Source organism: Oryctolagus cuniculus, chromosome X (assembly GCF_051225735.1).
Source record: "Oryctolagus cuniculus isolate XC-2025 breed Fujian yellow rabbit chromosome X, ASM5122573v1, whole genome shotgun sequence".
NCBI classification, from domain to species: domain Eukaryota; kingdom Metazoa; phylum Chordata; class Mammalia; order Lagomorpha; family Leporidae; genus Oryctolagus; species Oryctolagus cuniculus.
This window is the reverse complement of record NC_142888.1, coordinates 110871338-110887990: the sequence shown is the minus strand read 5'-3', so window position 1 is coordinate 110887990 and position 16653 is coordinate 110871338. Positions and strand designations below refer to the sequence as shown.

The following is a 16653-nucleotide window of genomic DNA, read 5'->3' as shown; positions in this document are numbered from 1 at the left end:
AGTAATCACACCCTACATGTCTCACCAGAAATCTTATGTTAATTTTTTCCCCTTAAACATGTGCACCCACTTCCACCCCGCCCCTGCTCCCATGGTGCCAAATAAAGGGAGTCCTTTGAGAGATGGGTAGCATCTATTTAAATTAACGAAGAGTCTGAATGACCATTTTAAAATAAATGTTGTTTTATTACTTTCGAACACATATAATGATAGTCCTGGGAGTTGAACTTGGAGACGGACAGAATATATCAGAGAATCGAAGCAAACAACTGTGAATCATTGACAATGAGGCTCTTGCTATACAGCTGTCCAGCTAAAGATCATCATCCTCACATTGGCTAACACTTCCCCTGGTGAAACCTATTGTATTTTTCTCTTCATATGCATAAAAAAAACTCCCATTAGAAATCCCTACACATGGCTTCTGGGTAATCCAGCTTTTCCAAACTCCAGTGGATAGCATCTAGCCACAGTGCTTTGTACTCTGGTTATGACAAACGATAATCTCAAGCAGCAGACACCCTCTGTCTGGTCCCCATGGTGAGCCAGTGTTTGCAATTTGCCTGGGACTTTCCAACCTTGGTACAGACAGTCCTAGGTCCGAGGAAAGCCCTCAGTCCCGGGCAAACTTACTGGCCCTGTGACTCTAGCTGTTACTACATATGGGGCAGAGAAGCCACGATGGGGGATTTACTTTGGAGGGGCAGAGGAGAGCTGGGGGATCTACAGCTTACTTATTTTGCTGGTTTATCTGTCCTCACTTTTTAACTCTGACTGCCTTTTCCTCCCCAAAGCATGCTGCACCCTGCCCCTCTGCCACCCCAGAGGCAGGGAAACTTCAGAAAGCAGGACCAAACCAGTAGAGCTGGTTCATGATAATGATAGCTAAGCCTCCCATGGTGTATTACCATGAACTGGGTGCTGTCCTGGACACTTTATGTGAACAGAATGAATTCTCGGAGCAGTCTTTTGAGGTAGATGTTAGTATCACTCCCATTTTTCTGATTTTACTGATGAGTTTAGAACTCCCAAAGGCAACAGCACTAGGAAGCCGGAGAGATGGGATTCCCCAGTCCATGCCCTTTTGCACTGTGCTGCCCTGCCTTGTCCAGTGCCTAGCTTCTATCCCTTAGGGTTCCTAGCCCTCCTACCATGACCCCATTCTTGATGGGAAATTTGGGCATAAGCTTGCTTTAATCTCTCGTTCAGCACACCTGGAAGAAGTCATGCATCTAGCTTTTCTCTAACCTGTGCTGCTAAGTCCTGTCTCCTACCCTTTTCTTGTTAACTCCTGGTCTAGGCCCACACAGACTAGACTAGCAGCACTACCTTTCTTGCCTCTCTGCTCTCACATCGTCTCAAAGCTGTCACGTGGCAACTCTTGAGAGAAGGAGCTCTTCCCCCTAGCAGGGGTATGAAGCATCCAGCCCACAGGCCATGTAGGGCCAGTGAAACCATTTGGTCTGGCCCTACCAAGGAAACCACATGTGAGACTTGAAATTCAATAGATCTATAGCAGGCTAATTTTTTAAAGAGTTATTTTTATTTATTTGAAAAAGAGTTACAGAGAGAGGTAGAGCCAGAGAGAGAGATCTTCCATTCTTCTAGTTCACTCCCCAAAGGACCACAACAGCCAGAGCTGCACTGATCTGAAGCCAGGAGCCAGGAGCGTCTTCCAGGTCTCCCACATGAGTGCAGGGGCCCAAGGAGTTGGGCCATCTTCTACTGCTTTCCCAGGTCTATTAATAGGGAGCTGGGTTGGAAGAAGAGCAGATGGAACTCAAACTGGCATGCACATGGGATGCCGGCACTGCAGGCTGGGGCTTTAACCCACTGTGCCACAATGCCGCCCCTAGCAGGCTAATTTTTAAGTAGATAATTGTGCATGGCCTGCAGATGATGTTATACATATCCAAATATCACTTGCCAGAAGAAAGGTCTCCCTTCCCTGTGAGCTACTCCTGCCCCTTGCTAGAAGATGACTTTCACCTCCTCTGAGCCTACCCCTACATGCAGTCTCCTCTACACACAGAGTTCTCATAACAAAACCATTGCCTGTGTATCCTCTTTGGAGCTTTGGAACCCATGGAAAAGGATACACCTACCTTTAGCCCTAAACTCACAGTCCAGCCAGGGTCCTAACTATCATGAACTTGTGTGACCTTGGGCAAGTTACTGCCCTTCATTCTTTTCCTTTACTTTTAAAATGAGGGAATTTGACAAAATGATCTCTAAAACCCTTTCCCTCTCTAACAGTCTGTGGGCTCCTATAATAAGGATATTTTTGGGAAGGTGAGGGGAGAATGGAGTCCAAAAGGTAGAAGAATACCATAAAGCCAACTTAATGACTTTGAATTTCCAGTTCTTTCCCTAATGGCTTCACAAATAGACCAAAGTGAAAATGATTCAAAAAGAGCCCCAGGGTGTAACCATCCTTATTAGGCCAGCAGTGAGCATTTTCATTTGACTCTTCCAGGTATCACTGGGGCTGCAGGAGAGCAGGGGTGAGGGTGGGAGGGGGTTGCTGTTTGAGATGTTGTCAGAGTTGCTCTGTTCCTGATATTGGAGAGTTTGGGGTGAGAGTCCCATAATTAAATCTGCAATAAAATGGCTCCCCCACAGCGCCACATAACTCCAATGGGGCTTCTGAGCTAAAAGAAATGGAATTCCATGTCTGTGGCTCCAAATAATATTTGACACATCTGCCCAGAATGAAAATTAGAAGCCCTCTAACCGGAGAGACAGAGCATCAGTGACAGACGAGATGCATCTAGAGAAGTGCTGGGGGCTGAAGGGCAGGTAAGAGCAGAGGAATACAAAGTGGCTGAAAAAATCCGAGGCAAGAAGACAATTTGCACTCTTTTCAAGACCCTCTGGGCTAGAAAGCTTGGGTAATTTTTGACCCAGGTGTCCTTGTGTGCATTGCCATGAGCTTTTATCAAGTATTTATGTAGCAGTTTATATTTTACCAAGTGCTTTACAATCACTTTTATTTGGCTTAGTAAAGTTTTCCTGGAATCCCATCTAGTTTATGATAGGAGAGTCATTTCTTGTTTGCTTAGCACCTCCATGTGTACAGCCTCACACAATAGACCACTTGTTCCAGCAGGAGAGCAGGTGCAAAGAGTGGAGCCGCCGAGGGCACCTGCAGCTAGCTGCTAGAGCAGTTGGAGTGGGTGCAGTGTATACTGTCATTCACCTTTCCTTCTCTTTGTCATTCTTCAGCTTTATTGTACTGCTGGCAACTAGCTAGTGGCAGTGCCAGGTGTGGGCCTGTGGAGGGCACAGATGTTGTCTCTCTGGGTACTGCCAGGGATTGCCTCTTTCCCCTGTTCTAGGGTCTTTGCCCAAGCCCTCCGTTGGGCTCTCTTGTACCAGGCAAGGGCTGGCTAAGTGTGTTTCTACTTCTGGGCTGTGACCACAGCCTTGGTTCTGGCACTCTGGGAATGACTTTAAGAGAAGACAATACAAATGGCAGTTCCACTTTCTGCAGACAAGACTTTTCAGGGTTCTTGGACAAAGCTAACACTAAATTACCATAGTCTTGGTAGTTCCATCTCCCTCCTGGTAGCCTTCTTATGATGGCAGTGTTATGATGTAAGTTAGTGTATCTGTCAATGGATCATGAAGTAGAGGTTGAACATCCCTGATCTCAAACCCTAACAATCCAAAAGGCTTCAAACTCCGGAACATTTTGAGTACTGACATGCTTCAACTGCTCACAGTCAAAAAGCAGGCATGTTAAAAAGAAATATCGTGTAAAATGACCTTCAGGCTCTCTGTGTACAGTATATATGAAACAGAAATGAATCTCACGTATAGATTTGCATTCTGTCCCCAAGAGACCTCACTAGGTATATGCAGATATACCAAAATTTGGAGAAATTGGAAATCATCAGTTGAATGCTGCATTTTCTGAAGACCAGATTTGCCAAAGCCCAAACTGGGATCCGGTCAACAAAGTCCAAATTGGGGTGAGCGGGGCAGAATACTGGAAAATTTAGCACCTCCAACCGCCAGAGTTCTGTGGCTAAGCCGCGGTTATATGGAAGCTTACCAAGTGAGTGTGGCATAGAGAGCATTTGCTCTCCGTTGGCTCTGTTCCTGATGGAAGACAGCAAATACTTTCTTGGAACCTAGAAACCTCATCATCTGATTGGAAATCCTTTCAAGGTTGCTGCCTTGAGCTATAGTAAATATAAAAAAAAAAAGTCTTAGGTTTGTTTTTACAACAGTACAATCTTACTAATTCCCAGAAGTAGGCCAAGATTATATTAGAAAAGAGTTGGTAATGCAAATTGACACTGCTCACAGGGGTTTCATTAGGTGGGTCAGTGTGGGAGCCCACTGATGATGGGTTCAAGGGGATGGGACCGAGGCTGGAAGGAATGGGGCTTGGGCCTCACAGGCTGGCCTGGGTGGGATGTGTTGTACCCCCTGAATGATGATTTTTGGTGGGACAAAGGGTAGGAACTCGGCCATTGGTTTCTAAAGTGGGCTGGGCCGCAATGGCAGGTTTACCCGGCAGGGCCCAGACGACAAGTGCAGGATCAGGCAGGTCCCCAGTCAATGGCTGCATATTTGGGCAAAAGGCCTTAGGAGGAACAGGTTAACTAGGGCTAGGCAGATTAGGTCAAGGTCTCTTCCACATAAGCTGAGCATTGTGGGAAGGACATTTATTGAGTACCTACTGTGTGCCATGTACCAGGTGAGGCAATAGACCCAGAGATGGTTACAAACAAGGACAATGGGTCAGAGTTTAATTTGTACAGCCCACAGAAACATGACTGCCTGAACACCTGGAGCTCACTCTTAAAAAGCTAAAACAATGGCTTTGAGAAGCAATATTAATTCCAGAGCCTGGGGCCTGGCAGGTGAGTCACCTAAGCTAACACTTCCCTGCCTTTGTCACCATTGAAGTAGGCCTAATCCTGCAGGTTGAAGGTTCTCAGGCCTGCAGCTGAGTGTGGCTAAGAGCAAAGGGGTTGACAGAAAAACAATGACAGGAACATTTAGCTTTTGTTAACGTATTTCTGCAGTGCGCATTATACGAAAACAGTTTGTCCTTTGTTCATGATCTCTGGCAGTTCATTAACTGGAGTTCAACGGGACATGCAAAGCAACTCCAAGGAGCCTTTCCTTTGCACCACCACAGATAGGTCAGTGTAACACAAGAAAAATGTCCCCAGGTCCGACGGCACCCGCCCTCACACTTGCCTCCCTCCCAACATGCTCTAAGAGCAATGACCTGTGACTGCACGCGGACTTGGGGGCTCCTGTTCTGCATTTTGAAGGTCACCACATCAACGAGTGGTTGTTTGTTGTGGATCTGGCAGGGGTCTGAGGCAAACAGCCGCATTCTTGGGGAGGCGGGAGAGATTTGAAAAAGCGGGTGGGTGTTTTCAAGAGCCATCTAGTTCATGATTTGGGACAGTTAGGCAAAATGGCAGCAGGATATGCTCTGTCGCTGAGAGATGAGATACGAACTGCAGAAGGCATGAGGAGTGGAACAGGCCTCTGACGCCCGAAGGTGATGGCTTGGGAAACTTGGAGGGCTGCCCCCTGGGCCACAGGTGGATGATGAGTTCTTGTGTGTGCTGAAATTGATTGTGGACCCTTGGGAGGCCTGTTGACTAAGTTCTCCCCTGAACCCTGGAAGATTCGTGCGAGCATCTCTGCTCAAGCAGCCCATTCAACTAGGCCTAACTGCTCAGAGCCAGCTGCTCTACAGGACTGCTTGATGGTAATGCCCAGGCAAAGTGCCAGTGCCTTTGTCCTGCCCATTTGTCCTCACTCTAAACTATTCCCACCCCTGCCTCCACCTACACTTTACCGAGGACCATGCTGAAGACAACCAAGACTGTTCGGGGTCTGAAGTTCCCTCAAGGTGGGGATTTAACCTCATTATTTACTGCAAGCTTTATTTGTCTGCTCTCAGAAAACTTGGTCAAATAGCAGCTACTGAATGCCCACTGCATGCCAGGCATTGTGTTTGGTACCTTCGCATAGTGACAGCCCTCCTATGGACCTTGCTTCTTGCTGAGCGCTGTTCTAAGCCCGTTTGTCTAAGTTGGCCCAATTTACTCACCTTTGTGATATCAGCCAATCCTTGAGGCAATGCAGGTAGCATTTGCCCACTTTTCTGAAGAGGAAACTCAAGCTCAGCAAGGTTTAATTACTTCTCAGAAGTCACACGGTATTGGGTAGACATTGCACTGCAGTGAGTGGCTTGTCTACATCCTCTATCAGAATGGCCATTGGAGTCCCAGTCCCTCCACTTCTGCTGCAGTTCCCTGCTAATGCACCGCAGGGGGCAGCAGATGGCAGCTCCAGTGCTTGGGTCCATGCCACCCACATGAGAGATCCACGTGGAGTTTCTGGCTCCTGGCTTTGGCCTGGCCCAGCCCTGGCTATTGCAGGCGTTTGGGGAGTGAACCTACAGAGGGAAGATCTCTCTTTCTCTTGTTCTACTGCTCTGCCTTTCAAGTAAAATGAAAAGAAATAAGTAAAATTTTAAAAAGTTACACAGTATGGTGGGCTTTTGGCCTAACCATTAAGATGCCAGTTAAAATACCCATGTCCCATATTGGAGGGTCTGGGTTCAAATTCTGACTCCACTTCCAACTCCAGCTTCCTGCTTATGTGTTCCCTGGAAGTCAGCAGGTGATGGCTCAAGTACTTGGGTCCCCAAAACTTGGATTGAGTTCTGGGCTCCTGGCTTCAGCCTGGTACAACTTGGCCAGCATGGACATCTGGGGAGTCAAACATGAGTTAGAGGACCTCGCTCGCTCTCTCTCTCGCTCTCTCTCGCTCTCTCTCTTTTAAAAAATGTCACATAGTGGGTGGTACAACCAACTTCGGAACCTGTATCTCTGACTCCAAGGCCAATGCTCTTTTCACATGACTCAGCCTTTCAAAAACGAATGATATTCTTGCTGCCTCTGTAAACTGTGTGTACCAAACTGAGTTTCATCCCTTAAACAGTAATTGGTGATTATTTTGAATATCAGTTATGCTCATCCAGTGCCCTGACAGATTGTTGAGGTATGTGACCAGTTGTTTGTCCCCTTGTTTTGGCACTAGCAATGATGCCAATAAGAGTGTGCTGGGCCTCTCTGAGCCCCAATGCGCCCATCTGTAAGAAAAGGCATTGAACTCCATTAGACTTCAAAGGTCCTTTTGAACTCTCCTAATTTCATGAGCTAAAATCTAATTTAATGGGTGCCCATTTGCTGTATTGGTTAAGATATTGTTTGGGAGGCCGGCGCCGCGGCTCACTAGGCTAATCCTCCGCCTAGCGGCGCCGGCACCCCGGGTTCTAGTCCCGGTTGGGGCACCGGATTCTGTCCCGGTTGCCCCTCTTCCAGGCCAGCTCTCTGCTGTGGCCAGGGAGTGCAGTGGAGGATGGCCCAGGTGCTTGGGCCCTGCACCCCATGGGAGACCAGGAAAAGCACCTGGCTCCTGGCTCCTGCCATCGGATCAGCGCGGTGCGCCGGCCGCAGCGCGCCGGCCACAGCGGCCATTGGAGGGTGAACCAACGGCAAAGGAAGACCTTTCTCTCTGTCTCTCTCTCTCACTGTCCACTCTGCCTGTTAAAAAAAAAAAAAAAGAAAGATATTGTTTGGGAAGCCCACAGCCCGTATTGGAGTGCGTGGATTTGAGTGCCCACTCTGCTTCTGATGGCAGCTTCCTGTGAATGTGTACCCTGGGAGAGAGCTGTCATGGCTCAAGTATTTGGGTCCAAGCCCTGGCCCTTGTGAGCATTTGGGGGGTGAACACATAGGCGGAACTCCTTTTCTCTCTCTGACTCTCAAAGGGGCGGGGGGGAGGCTACAAAAATTCACCTAAAACATATAAAGATCCTTTCATTTTGGTTTAACTCCAAGAAAACATCTGGTCATAGTTCTCTGGACTGGATGGACTTCATGAATGATTTGGGGGTGACTGAACACTAAAATCCCTATTACTCCTTGCTGTGTTACTCCGTTCCCCTCCTCTCGTCATTGAGCTCTGAATTACATCTTTTTAGTTGTCCGGTTTTGTAAGAATTATGCATGGATGGAGGCCTTTCCGCATTGGTTTCTTGCCCTCAGGGACACCCATCACAGGGCCTTCTGCCAGTCTCAGCCGCCTGGGCCTGGGATCCTGACTGCCATCGTCTGCTCTCACCAGCTCGCCTGCACACTGGGCTCTGGCTGTCCCACAGTTCTCAGAATACTCACTTTCTGCTGTTTGTATTTCCAGGCTGCCTGCAGAATTTGCTTCTTCAGGCTAACATGCGGGTGGTCGCCAGGTGTTTTCTCTCTTCTGTGCCCCTCTCTGCTGGGGGACTGCAACCAACTTCTCAGGGTTTCCTCACCACCTTGAAAACCTTCTTTGCCTCCCTGGGTTTAAGTGACTTCTTGATTACATTCAAAAGCCAAACTCTTAGTCCCTCATAAGAGTAAGGTTTGAAACTGGGTTAATAATGGATTCTAATTGTACTTACTCCCTCAGGTAGCTAATGTCCACTATGAGAGCCCCCTGGTTTCTCCTGAGTTTGCTTCCATCCTACTGAACTCTATTTGTGTAATTTCAGATGAGCTATTATTTGGGAACACAGACACTGCATGGAGTATGGTAGATTTCCAGTCAGTCTCCCATATCCTTGGCTTCCACATCTACAGATTTAATCAATTTCAGTTCAAGAACCAATTTTTCAATAATTTCCATCTTAAACATATGCAGGCTTTTTTTCTTATTCCCTAAATGATACAGTATAACAACTTTAAAAATTTAGCATGTACAAGTAATCTAAAGGTGGTTTAAAGTATATGGGAGTATTGTGTAGGCTCTATACACATAGCACACCATTTTATAGAAGATGCTTGAGCATCCGAGGATTTTGGTGTTCACTGTGTGGGTCCTGAAACCGGTTTCCTGAGATTCCAAGGGATTGTATTTGTTTCTGTACCCTCCTGGCTAAAATTTGCACTGAAGTGCTACTGATACGCTGACAACTGTGCAAAACATTTTTCTTTGCATAAATAAATATGAAGCAAATTGTTCCCATCTTTATGAAATGGATTCACAAATCTCAGCTTTGCTTTATTTTTCTCTGCATTTATGTAAATTAAAACAGCATCTCAGATAGAAAACAGAACATTTTCCTAGGCCTCTTAATAATATGGCTTTTCTGCTCTGTGTTCTAGTTTGTTTTTAAAGCAATGTATGTTCTTTAAATTATCCCGTTTTTCCACTGTGATCATTGCGGCTTGGAGTACTTTCCAAGGAAACAGTCCAACTAATCACTTTGGGTTAGGGATTCCTTGCAATACTGCAGTCTTTCCATAAGATGGCGCTCTGAGAATGTGCAATCATAGCAATTTTTTTTTCTTTAAGCCTCCTACAAGCTGGCAGCAAATGAAACTTTTTTTGAAATCTTTTTTTTTTTTCTTTTTTTTTGGTGAGGAACTAGTCCTTTTGAGAATCCCTCTCAGACACTTGCCACCGTTCTCATGCCTCGGGGAAGAAGGAAAGTGGATTTTCTCTCTAGGTCTGCTTGTCCTGAATCAGTACTAGCAGTGTTAAAAATCAGGAAAGTGGCTTAAAGAAAGAGATTGCTTGTCAGTGGGGGAGCATGTGATCCTAACAGCATGAACTGCTAGAAGAGTCCGTGTCCGGGTCTCCGTTTCGTCTGCACTTGAATTCGGTGCTTTCCTTCCACTGCGCCCTTGCAGCCTCAGCCAGCACAGAAACGGGAAGAAAAGATCGCCCATTTTACGCTTGTTTGATTCTATTCCTCTTCTACAAGTGCTCTCTTTGCTTCAGCTGTCCCAAGACAAGCATGCCCAGATGTCCTGTTTTAATGAGGTTCCTTTTCTCTGTGTGGCTCTTACACAGGTTCGCCCCCCCTCACCCCCGCCCCACTCCCTCCTCAGCCCCCAGTCCCTAAGTGATCTGCCCAAGCAGAAGCCCCCCCCCCCCCCCTTTGATTCCACAAATAGGGCTTTCTAAGACTGGGCACGGAATGCTTAAAGACGCCACTGCTAAGCGCATGCGTTACACGTGCGGTTGAGAAAACATGATTGTGGAAGTGGAACCTGCTCACAGTTTATTTTTTTCCTCCTCCGCTGGCCAGTATTCTTTGCCAGCCCTGTGTGAGAACATCAGGAAAGCAGCAGTGTGCTGGACAGGGGGACAGTGACGTTTGTCCCACATGAATATTATGAAGCAGATAGCCCGTCGTGGAAACCCCCCCGGGGGGGAGGGGCTCCAGTGTCTCCGTTCCTGGCACCCTCCGCACAGTGCTTGGGTAAGAACTGGGGCTCTGGTGCCCCAGTCCTCATTCAAGGCCTGTCATGCACTGCGTGTGCCAGTTGTTGCAGAGGGAGCCTGTGCAAATGAAATGCTGAGCGAACTAATTAACTCAAAGCTACACAGACACTCCTAACAAATCCCCTCTGGGCTCGAAGCTCGGAGGAGCGGGGCTGTTCCATGCGCGCCCCCCACCCCCGCTCCCGGAACACTTGACATATGTTGCTTTGCTGTAGCCGAGGTGAAGGAGGCAAGGAGACATTCAGCGCAGCGTTCTGCATGGGTCTTCCTCTTTGTCCTATGAGATTCGGGAAGCTTCTAGTGGCATGGCCCTGTGGGCTGGGGGGAGGGATATGGTTTCTTTATCCACCTTCAACCCCTTATCTGTGGATAATATAATTATTTCCCTGAACCCTGACACCACTGGATTTCTGCTTGAAAGAAGGAACCCCAGATTCAGAATTCTCCTCAAAGGCTTTGAAAGGGCAAACCCTGAAATCTGCTGAGAGGCCCAAAGAGCATTGGATGCAGGCACCGTGGGGAGCCTTGTAGACTGTCTCAGACTATGGAGCAATAGAGGAGTGGTGTAGGGAGGAAGTATAAGGGGTTTTGCCAACATCAGTGATCTCTACGGAAGCAGCAAGCTGTAGATGGACTCTCAAGGTTCAAGCCAGCTCTGTTACACACTAGCTGTGTGACCTGACGTCTCTGTGCCTCAGTTTCCTCATCTGCAAAAAGGGCTGATAACAGGGCTGTTAGGGGGACTAAGTGAGATGATGCATGTTTTCTTTTTCATCAATGCTCGCAACAGTACTTAGCGCAGAGGAAGCACTCTATAACTAATAGCTGGTAGAAATACCGTGAGGGGCTTTAGATAAAGTGAAAGAGAATGGTGCGACAGGACTCTGCCTTCAAAGACCTCACAGACCACATGGACTGGCCAAGGGAACATGCTGCAAGCAGTGTAGACAACTCAGGGCAGTGCCCGTAATAATGTTTAGACACAGGTCCGGATGGCTCACGGTGGTTCAGCGAGGAGGAAGTTAGGTGTTTACAGACAAGGAGAATGAGAGCTAGAGCACCCTTCCTGGCCCTGTCTTGAGAGAGAGAGAGCTAGTGATCATTTACATCTGCATTTACATCCTTCCTGAGTCGGCGTCCTTACGTCACTGGAGAGTAGAGACCAGAGGAACTGTTGCACCTGACAGTCACGCTGGGGAGCCAAGGATGAGCGCGTGAGGGTTAAAGGAACTCAGGGTGACAGCGTGAATATTGGCACCGTTACGTATTGTGTCAGGAGAAAGCACCTTTCAGACAGGACACGTGAGGGCCAGTGTGCAGAGGAGAGGTTTCCTAGCGGCCCTGAGGGATGCGTGTGAGTTAGCCTCACTGTGGGTTTTTGTTCCGTTAGACGTTCTCTTTGGCCTTTAAACAGATTCGCTGCCCGGCAGTCTGAGGTACAGGGTGGTGATCAGAGTTGACAATACAGTGTAACAACTATGTCCATAGAATTTCCATTGCATGAGAGGTTATAAGGAACTTAGAATCCATTTAAAGTGTCCAGGAGGATATGCGTAGGTTGTATGCAAGTACTATGCCACTTACATAAGGGGCTTAAGTGTTCTCTGGATGTTGGTATCCGTGGGAGGCTCCTGGACACTGAGGCACGACAATATTACACTTTTCTCCTAAACACGCGTATGAGTGATAAAGTTTAATTTATAAATTAGGCACAGTGAGACAGTCACAAAAATAACCAATCATAAAGTAGGATGATATGTATGTGATATGTAAAGCAATAGGTTGTAATACAAGTTATGTGAATCTGTCTGTCTGTCTGTCTGTCTCTCTCTCCCTCTGTACTTCCAACAATTGACCTGATAACCGAGACAGGCCTAGTGTTTGATGGGGGCAGGCAGTGTAGATCTGCTGGACAAAGGGATGATTCACACCCCAGGCAGGATGCAGTGGGATGGTACAAGATTTCTTCATGCTTTTCCGAACAGCACACAATTTACAACTTATGAATTGCTGATTTCTTTCTGTAACTTTCCATTTCATATTTTCAAACCCTGCTGGATGGTAGGGAACTGAGACTGTGGGCAATGAAACCGTGGATCAGGGGAAACTCCTGGACTGGATGTGCAGACCCATTTTTTATTACAAACAGACTCCTACTGTACATTCTTAACCACTGCTGGTGATGTCTGTTACAATATGTCTTGGCCTGGGCTCCCTATCAACACATTCAGATCTACTTTGCCCTCTTAATCTGCATTTTATTCCATCTTGACACTCACTGCTTTTAAAATTTGGTTTACCATTTTATCCAGCTAAGGAGAAAAAGAGACAAGAAACTTTGGAAAAGATGTCAGAAGTTGGGGCAGAGGTATTAAGATACCTAATGGATAGTGCAGAAACACAGGGTTTTAAAACAGTGCCAGTAAATTGTGGCAACTATCCGCATCAGTTGGATCGGTACTTTTTTTTTTCTTTTTTACTGTTTTGTGAAGTAAATGAAAGAAAGGCAAGTTTTAGGTCTAAACCGCAGGTCAGCTCTTCCCAACACTTCTGTAACCAGAAACCATGCTTAATTTACTAGAGGCCTGTGAGGATTTAAATAGCACATGGATGCAGTGGAAGAGTGGATACTATTTGAACTTTCAAAAAGTTCGGCAGGCTTTTAAACCCAAAGCTTTTTTTTTTTTTTTTAAATAAGTCCCCATGAGATTGGGGAACAGAGTTTAGAGCTTGCAATGTTTATTCTTTATCTACTGCTTGGAGATAAGAAATTTTAAAGAAAATAGAGCTAAAGGGGCATTTTCTGGATGGCAGAAAATGATACAGTAAGACCACAAGGGATCAGCTGTGGGACTAATTTGATTTAATATTTATAATAGGTTCTGGAGAGGGAGGACAGGGCAAAATCACTAAGTTGGCAGATGTCTCTACACCATTGCAATGCAGATAACAAGCTTCAGAAGGACACTTGTCTTGTAGCAGCGGGCATAAAAGTGGCCAGCCAGCTTTGATATGAACAAGTCCAAGGAGAATTCTCTAGAGACCCATTTCCAGAGTTCATTTCAGAAGACGTATAATGAGCTTTACCTCTTTATCTGTCAATAGGGTCTCCGCTTCAGGCATCCGAGAGGGAAGATGGAGTTAGTGGTATCATCAAGAGGTCCATGATATTTAAATAGATAGCATTATATGAACATAAAAGAGGAGGCTGGCAGTGGGCCTATTCCCACCAGATAAGGAATCTTTCTTTACATTTCTTCAGAACAGCCCCCAAAGGCAATTGGTATTTGATGGTTTATGATCTGTATATTCACTAATTAACTTTTAAAGTTCAATAAGCTGAATATGTTAGAACACAACTTTAGAAGAAATGTGATCAGATGCTCTCTTCAGCTTCTTTCACTGCAAAATATTTTCCTTCTCAGAAGATGACTTTTAATTATGAATGTCAGAACTCGATTTTTTTGACCTCCTCTGCTACCATGTATGTTTTTCAAAGCATTCCCTTAATATCAGCAGATGCATTAAATCATGGAGGAGGACAATCAACAGAATCAGATTAGTATCTCCCAAAGTTGTGAAATTTTCAGTAATAAAACAATAATGCCTTGTGTGCCTCACAGGGTCATTGACAAGTTCACATTAGCAGAGTGATAAAGGTTGCTTTGTGACGTGCTTTGCAAAAATGCAGTGATATTTTTCATCATACTTCATAATTTGGGATTCGAAATATGAATTGCTGCAATTCCCGGAGTTGATCCTTTAGAGATTGGTGCAAGTGTGTAAAAATCAGTATACAAGGACGTTCTCTGCAGAATTACATATATATTAGCAAAATATTAGAATGAATTCAATTGTTTTGACATGGAAACATGCCCCAGGTATATATTTAAGTGATTAAAAAAGGTTGCAAATCAGCATGTATTGTATGATTTCACTTTTGATTACAGTTATGATTTAGTATACGCGTGTGGAAGCCTGTACAATCATATACTTGTAAATGGGACTGTTACCCATATTCTCTCTTAGAAAGATAAGTTAATGGGAGAACTTGTGCTTGATGCTTTATTTCTGTACTGTTGGATTTCATTACAATGAGAATTACTATTTTTGTAGTTAAAATATTAATTTAGGGGCCAGATGTTTGGTCTCAAGTTTAAGGTACTGGTTAGTAAACCCATATCCCATATCTGAGAACCTGGGTTTGAGTCCCAGCTCCACTCCCACTCCCAGCTTCCTGCTAATGCACAAACAGGGAGGCAGGTGTGATGGCTGAGGTAGCTGGGTTCCTGCCACACACGGGAGAGACCTGGATGGACTCTCTGGCTCCTGGCTTTGACCGTTGCAGGCATTTGGGTAGTGAAACAACAAATGGGAGCTCTCTCTGTGTGTATGTGGCAGGTGGGAGTTGGGATGACCTGGCTATCAAATTTAAAAATTCAATATGAATTTGCCCTGAATCCTGGCTACTGTAGTATAATTGACAAAATGGTTTATAAAGAGGGCAAAAGAACTGTGACTCATCGCATTTCTTCAAGAAAACTTTCCCGTCATCAGGATGAGGTGAAAGGCAAAAAGTACTCAAAACCTTTTTTCCCTACTGGTGGGCTATTTGCACATGATGAAAGAGAAAGGGAGAAATCAATCTGTTTCTTGTTTCTGTGTGTTTGGTTTGCAAAATGGGAAATAGCTCTCTGTAGAGGTCTGGAACTATAGGTACAGCAAAAAGAACTACTTTAGTTGTAAGTCACTATCCCTGTTGAAATGAGCAAAACTCCACCCTGAAAGGCAGATCTACCAGCACTCCCCTTTTGCACACTGATGATACTTTGAAACTTTAAATCTGAAGCTTCTCATGTAGGAGCACATTAAGACCTTCCTTTAATGAGGCAGGCATTTGGCCCTGTGGTTAAAATACCTCCTGGGACAACCACATGCCATATTGGAATGCCTGAGTTTCAGTCCCAACTCCACTTCTGATCTAGCTTCCTACTAATGCATACTCTCAGAGACAGCAAGTGATGACTCAAGTGCTTGGATCCCTGCCACCCATATGGGAGACCTAGGTGGAGTTTCTGGCTCCTAGCTTTGGCCTAGCCCAGTCTAACCTTGGCCGTGACAGACTTGGCAGTGAGCCAGAAGGTGAGAGCTAGCTCACTCTCTCTCTCTCTCAAATAAACAAGTGTATATCAAGCACATATTTTCTTTTTAAAAAATATTTTAAGATTTATTTATGTATTTGAAAGGAAGAGTTACAAAGAGGCAGAGTCAGAGGCAGAGAGAGTGAGAGAGAGATCTTCCATCCACTGATTCACTCCCCAGATGGCTGCAATGGCTGTAATTGTGCCGATCCAAAGCCAGGAGCCAGGAGCTTCTTCCAGGTCTCCCACACTGGTACAGGGGTCCAAGAACTCAACCATCTTCTACCACTTTCCCATGCCACAGCAGAGAGCTGGATCAGAAGAGGAGCAGCCGGGACTAGAACCGGTGCCCATATGGGATGCCGGCAGTACAGGTGGCAGCTTCACGTGCTACGCCACAGTGCTGGTCCCAACAAATTATTATTATTATTATTAACAAAAAGATCTTCCTTTGAGCCAATGTTCTTTCTCCTCATGGAGAACACAGAGAGAAGCTGGCAGGCAGACTTCGTGCTGCAAATGGCTTGAGAAAGCCTCCTGAATGAATATCCTACACTGCACACTGTATCTGGAGTGGGTACTTTTGCACCGTGCGGTCAATCCCATGGTTTAAAACACTGAAGGGAGCCTTCAGTCTGCTTGGCTGGTACCGATTACAGTCAGCTCTCACTGGGCTTGGGATTTTCTTTGACAAACCTTTTTTGTATCTTTACTTTTAACAGATACAGCCAGAAGGCAGCAAGGAATGGAATGAAAAATCAATTCAACCTCCACGAGCTGAAAATGAAGGGTCCTGAGCCAGTAGTCAGTCAAATTATTGACAAACTGAAGCACATTAACCAGGTATGTGGTATACCCAGCACCAGTGGAAACTGCCAAAAAGGGAGTGATGGCTGGTTTTGACTGTTCAAACTGTATTCTTGGGCCTTAGGAAAGGCAACTGTCCTTCATTTTCTTCCAAGAAGCTCTCTGCTACAAAGGACTTCGGATTCTCAATGTTCATCCTGCTTTTTAAATTATAGAGAAAATCTTGCCATATGGAGAAAACTTGGAAAATAGAGGGGGGAATATGCCAGCTTTGTGGAACAACAGGTTAAGCCACTGCTTGCAATGCTGGCATCCCATATTGAAGTGCTGGTTCCAGTCCTGGCTGCTCTGCTTCCAATCCAGTTCCCTGCTAATGCACCTTGGAGAG

The 16653-nt window shown here is 45.8% G+C and overlaps 1 protein-coding gene across 2 annotated transcripts in view; it reads left to right on the top strand.

Annotated features, from left to right (window-relative positions):
• GPC3 (glypican 3) overlaps nt 1-16653 on the top strand; it is a 450311-nt gene that overhangs the window by 307569 nt on the left and 126089 nt on the right. For both annotated transcript variants that reach the window (XM_002720303.6, XM_089324361.1), the window contains exon 6: nt 16181-16301. In XM_002720303.6, coding sequence (XP_002720349.1) covers nt 16181-16301 — 121 coding nt within the window. The remainder of the gene's footprint in view (nt 1-16180; nt 16302-16653) is intronic.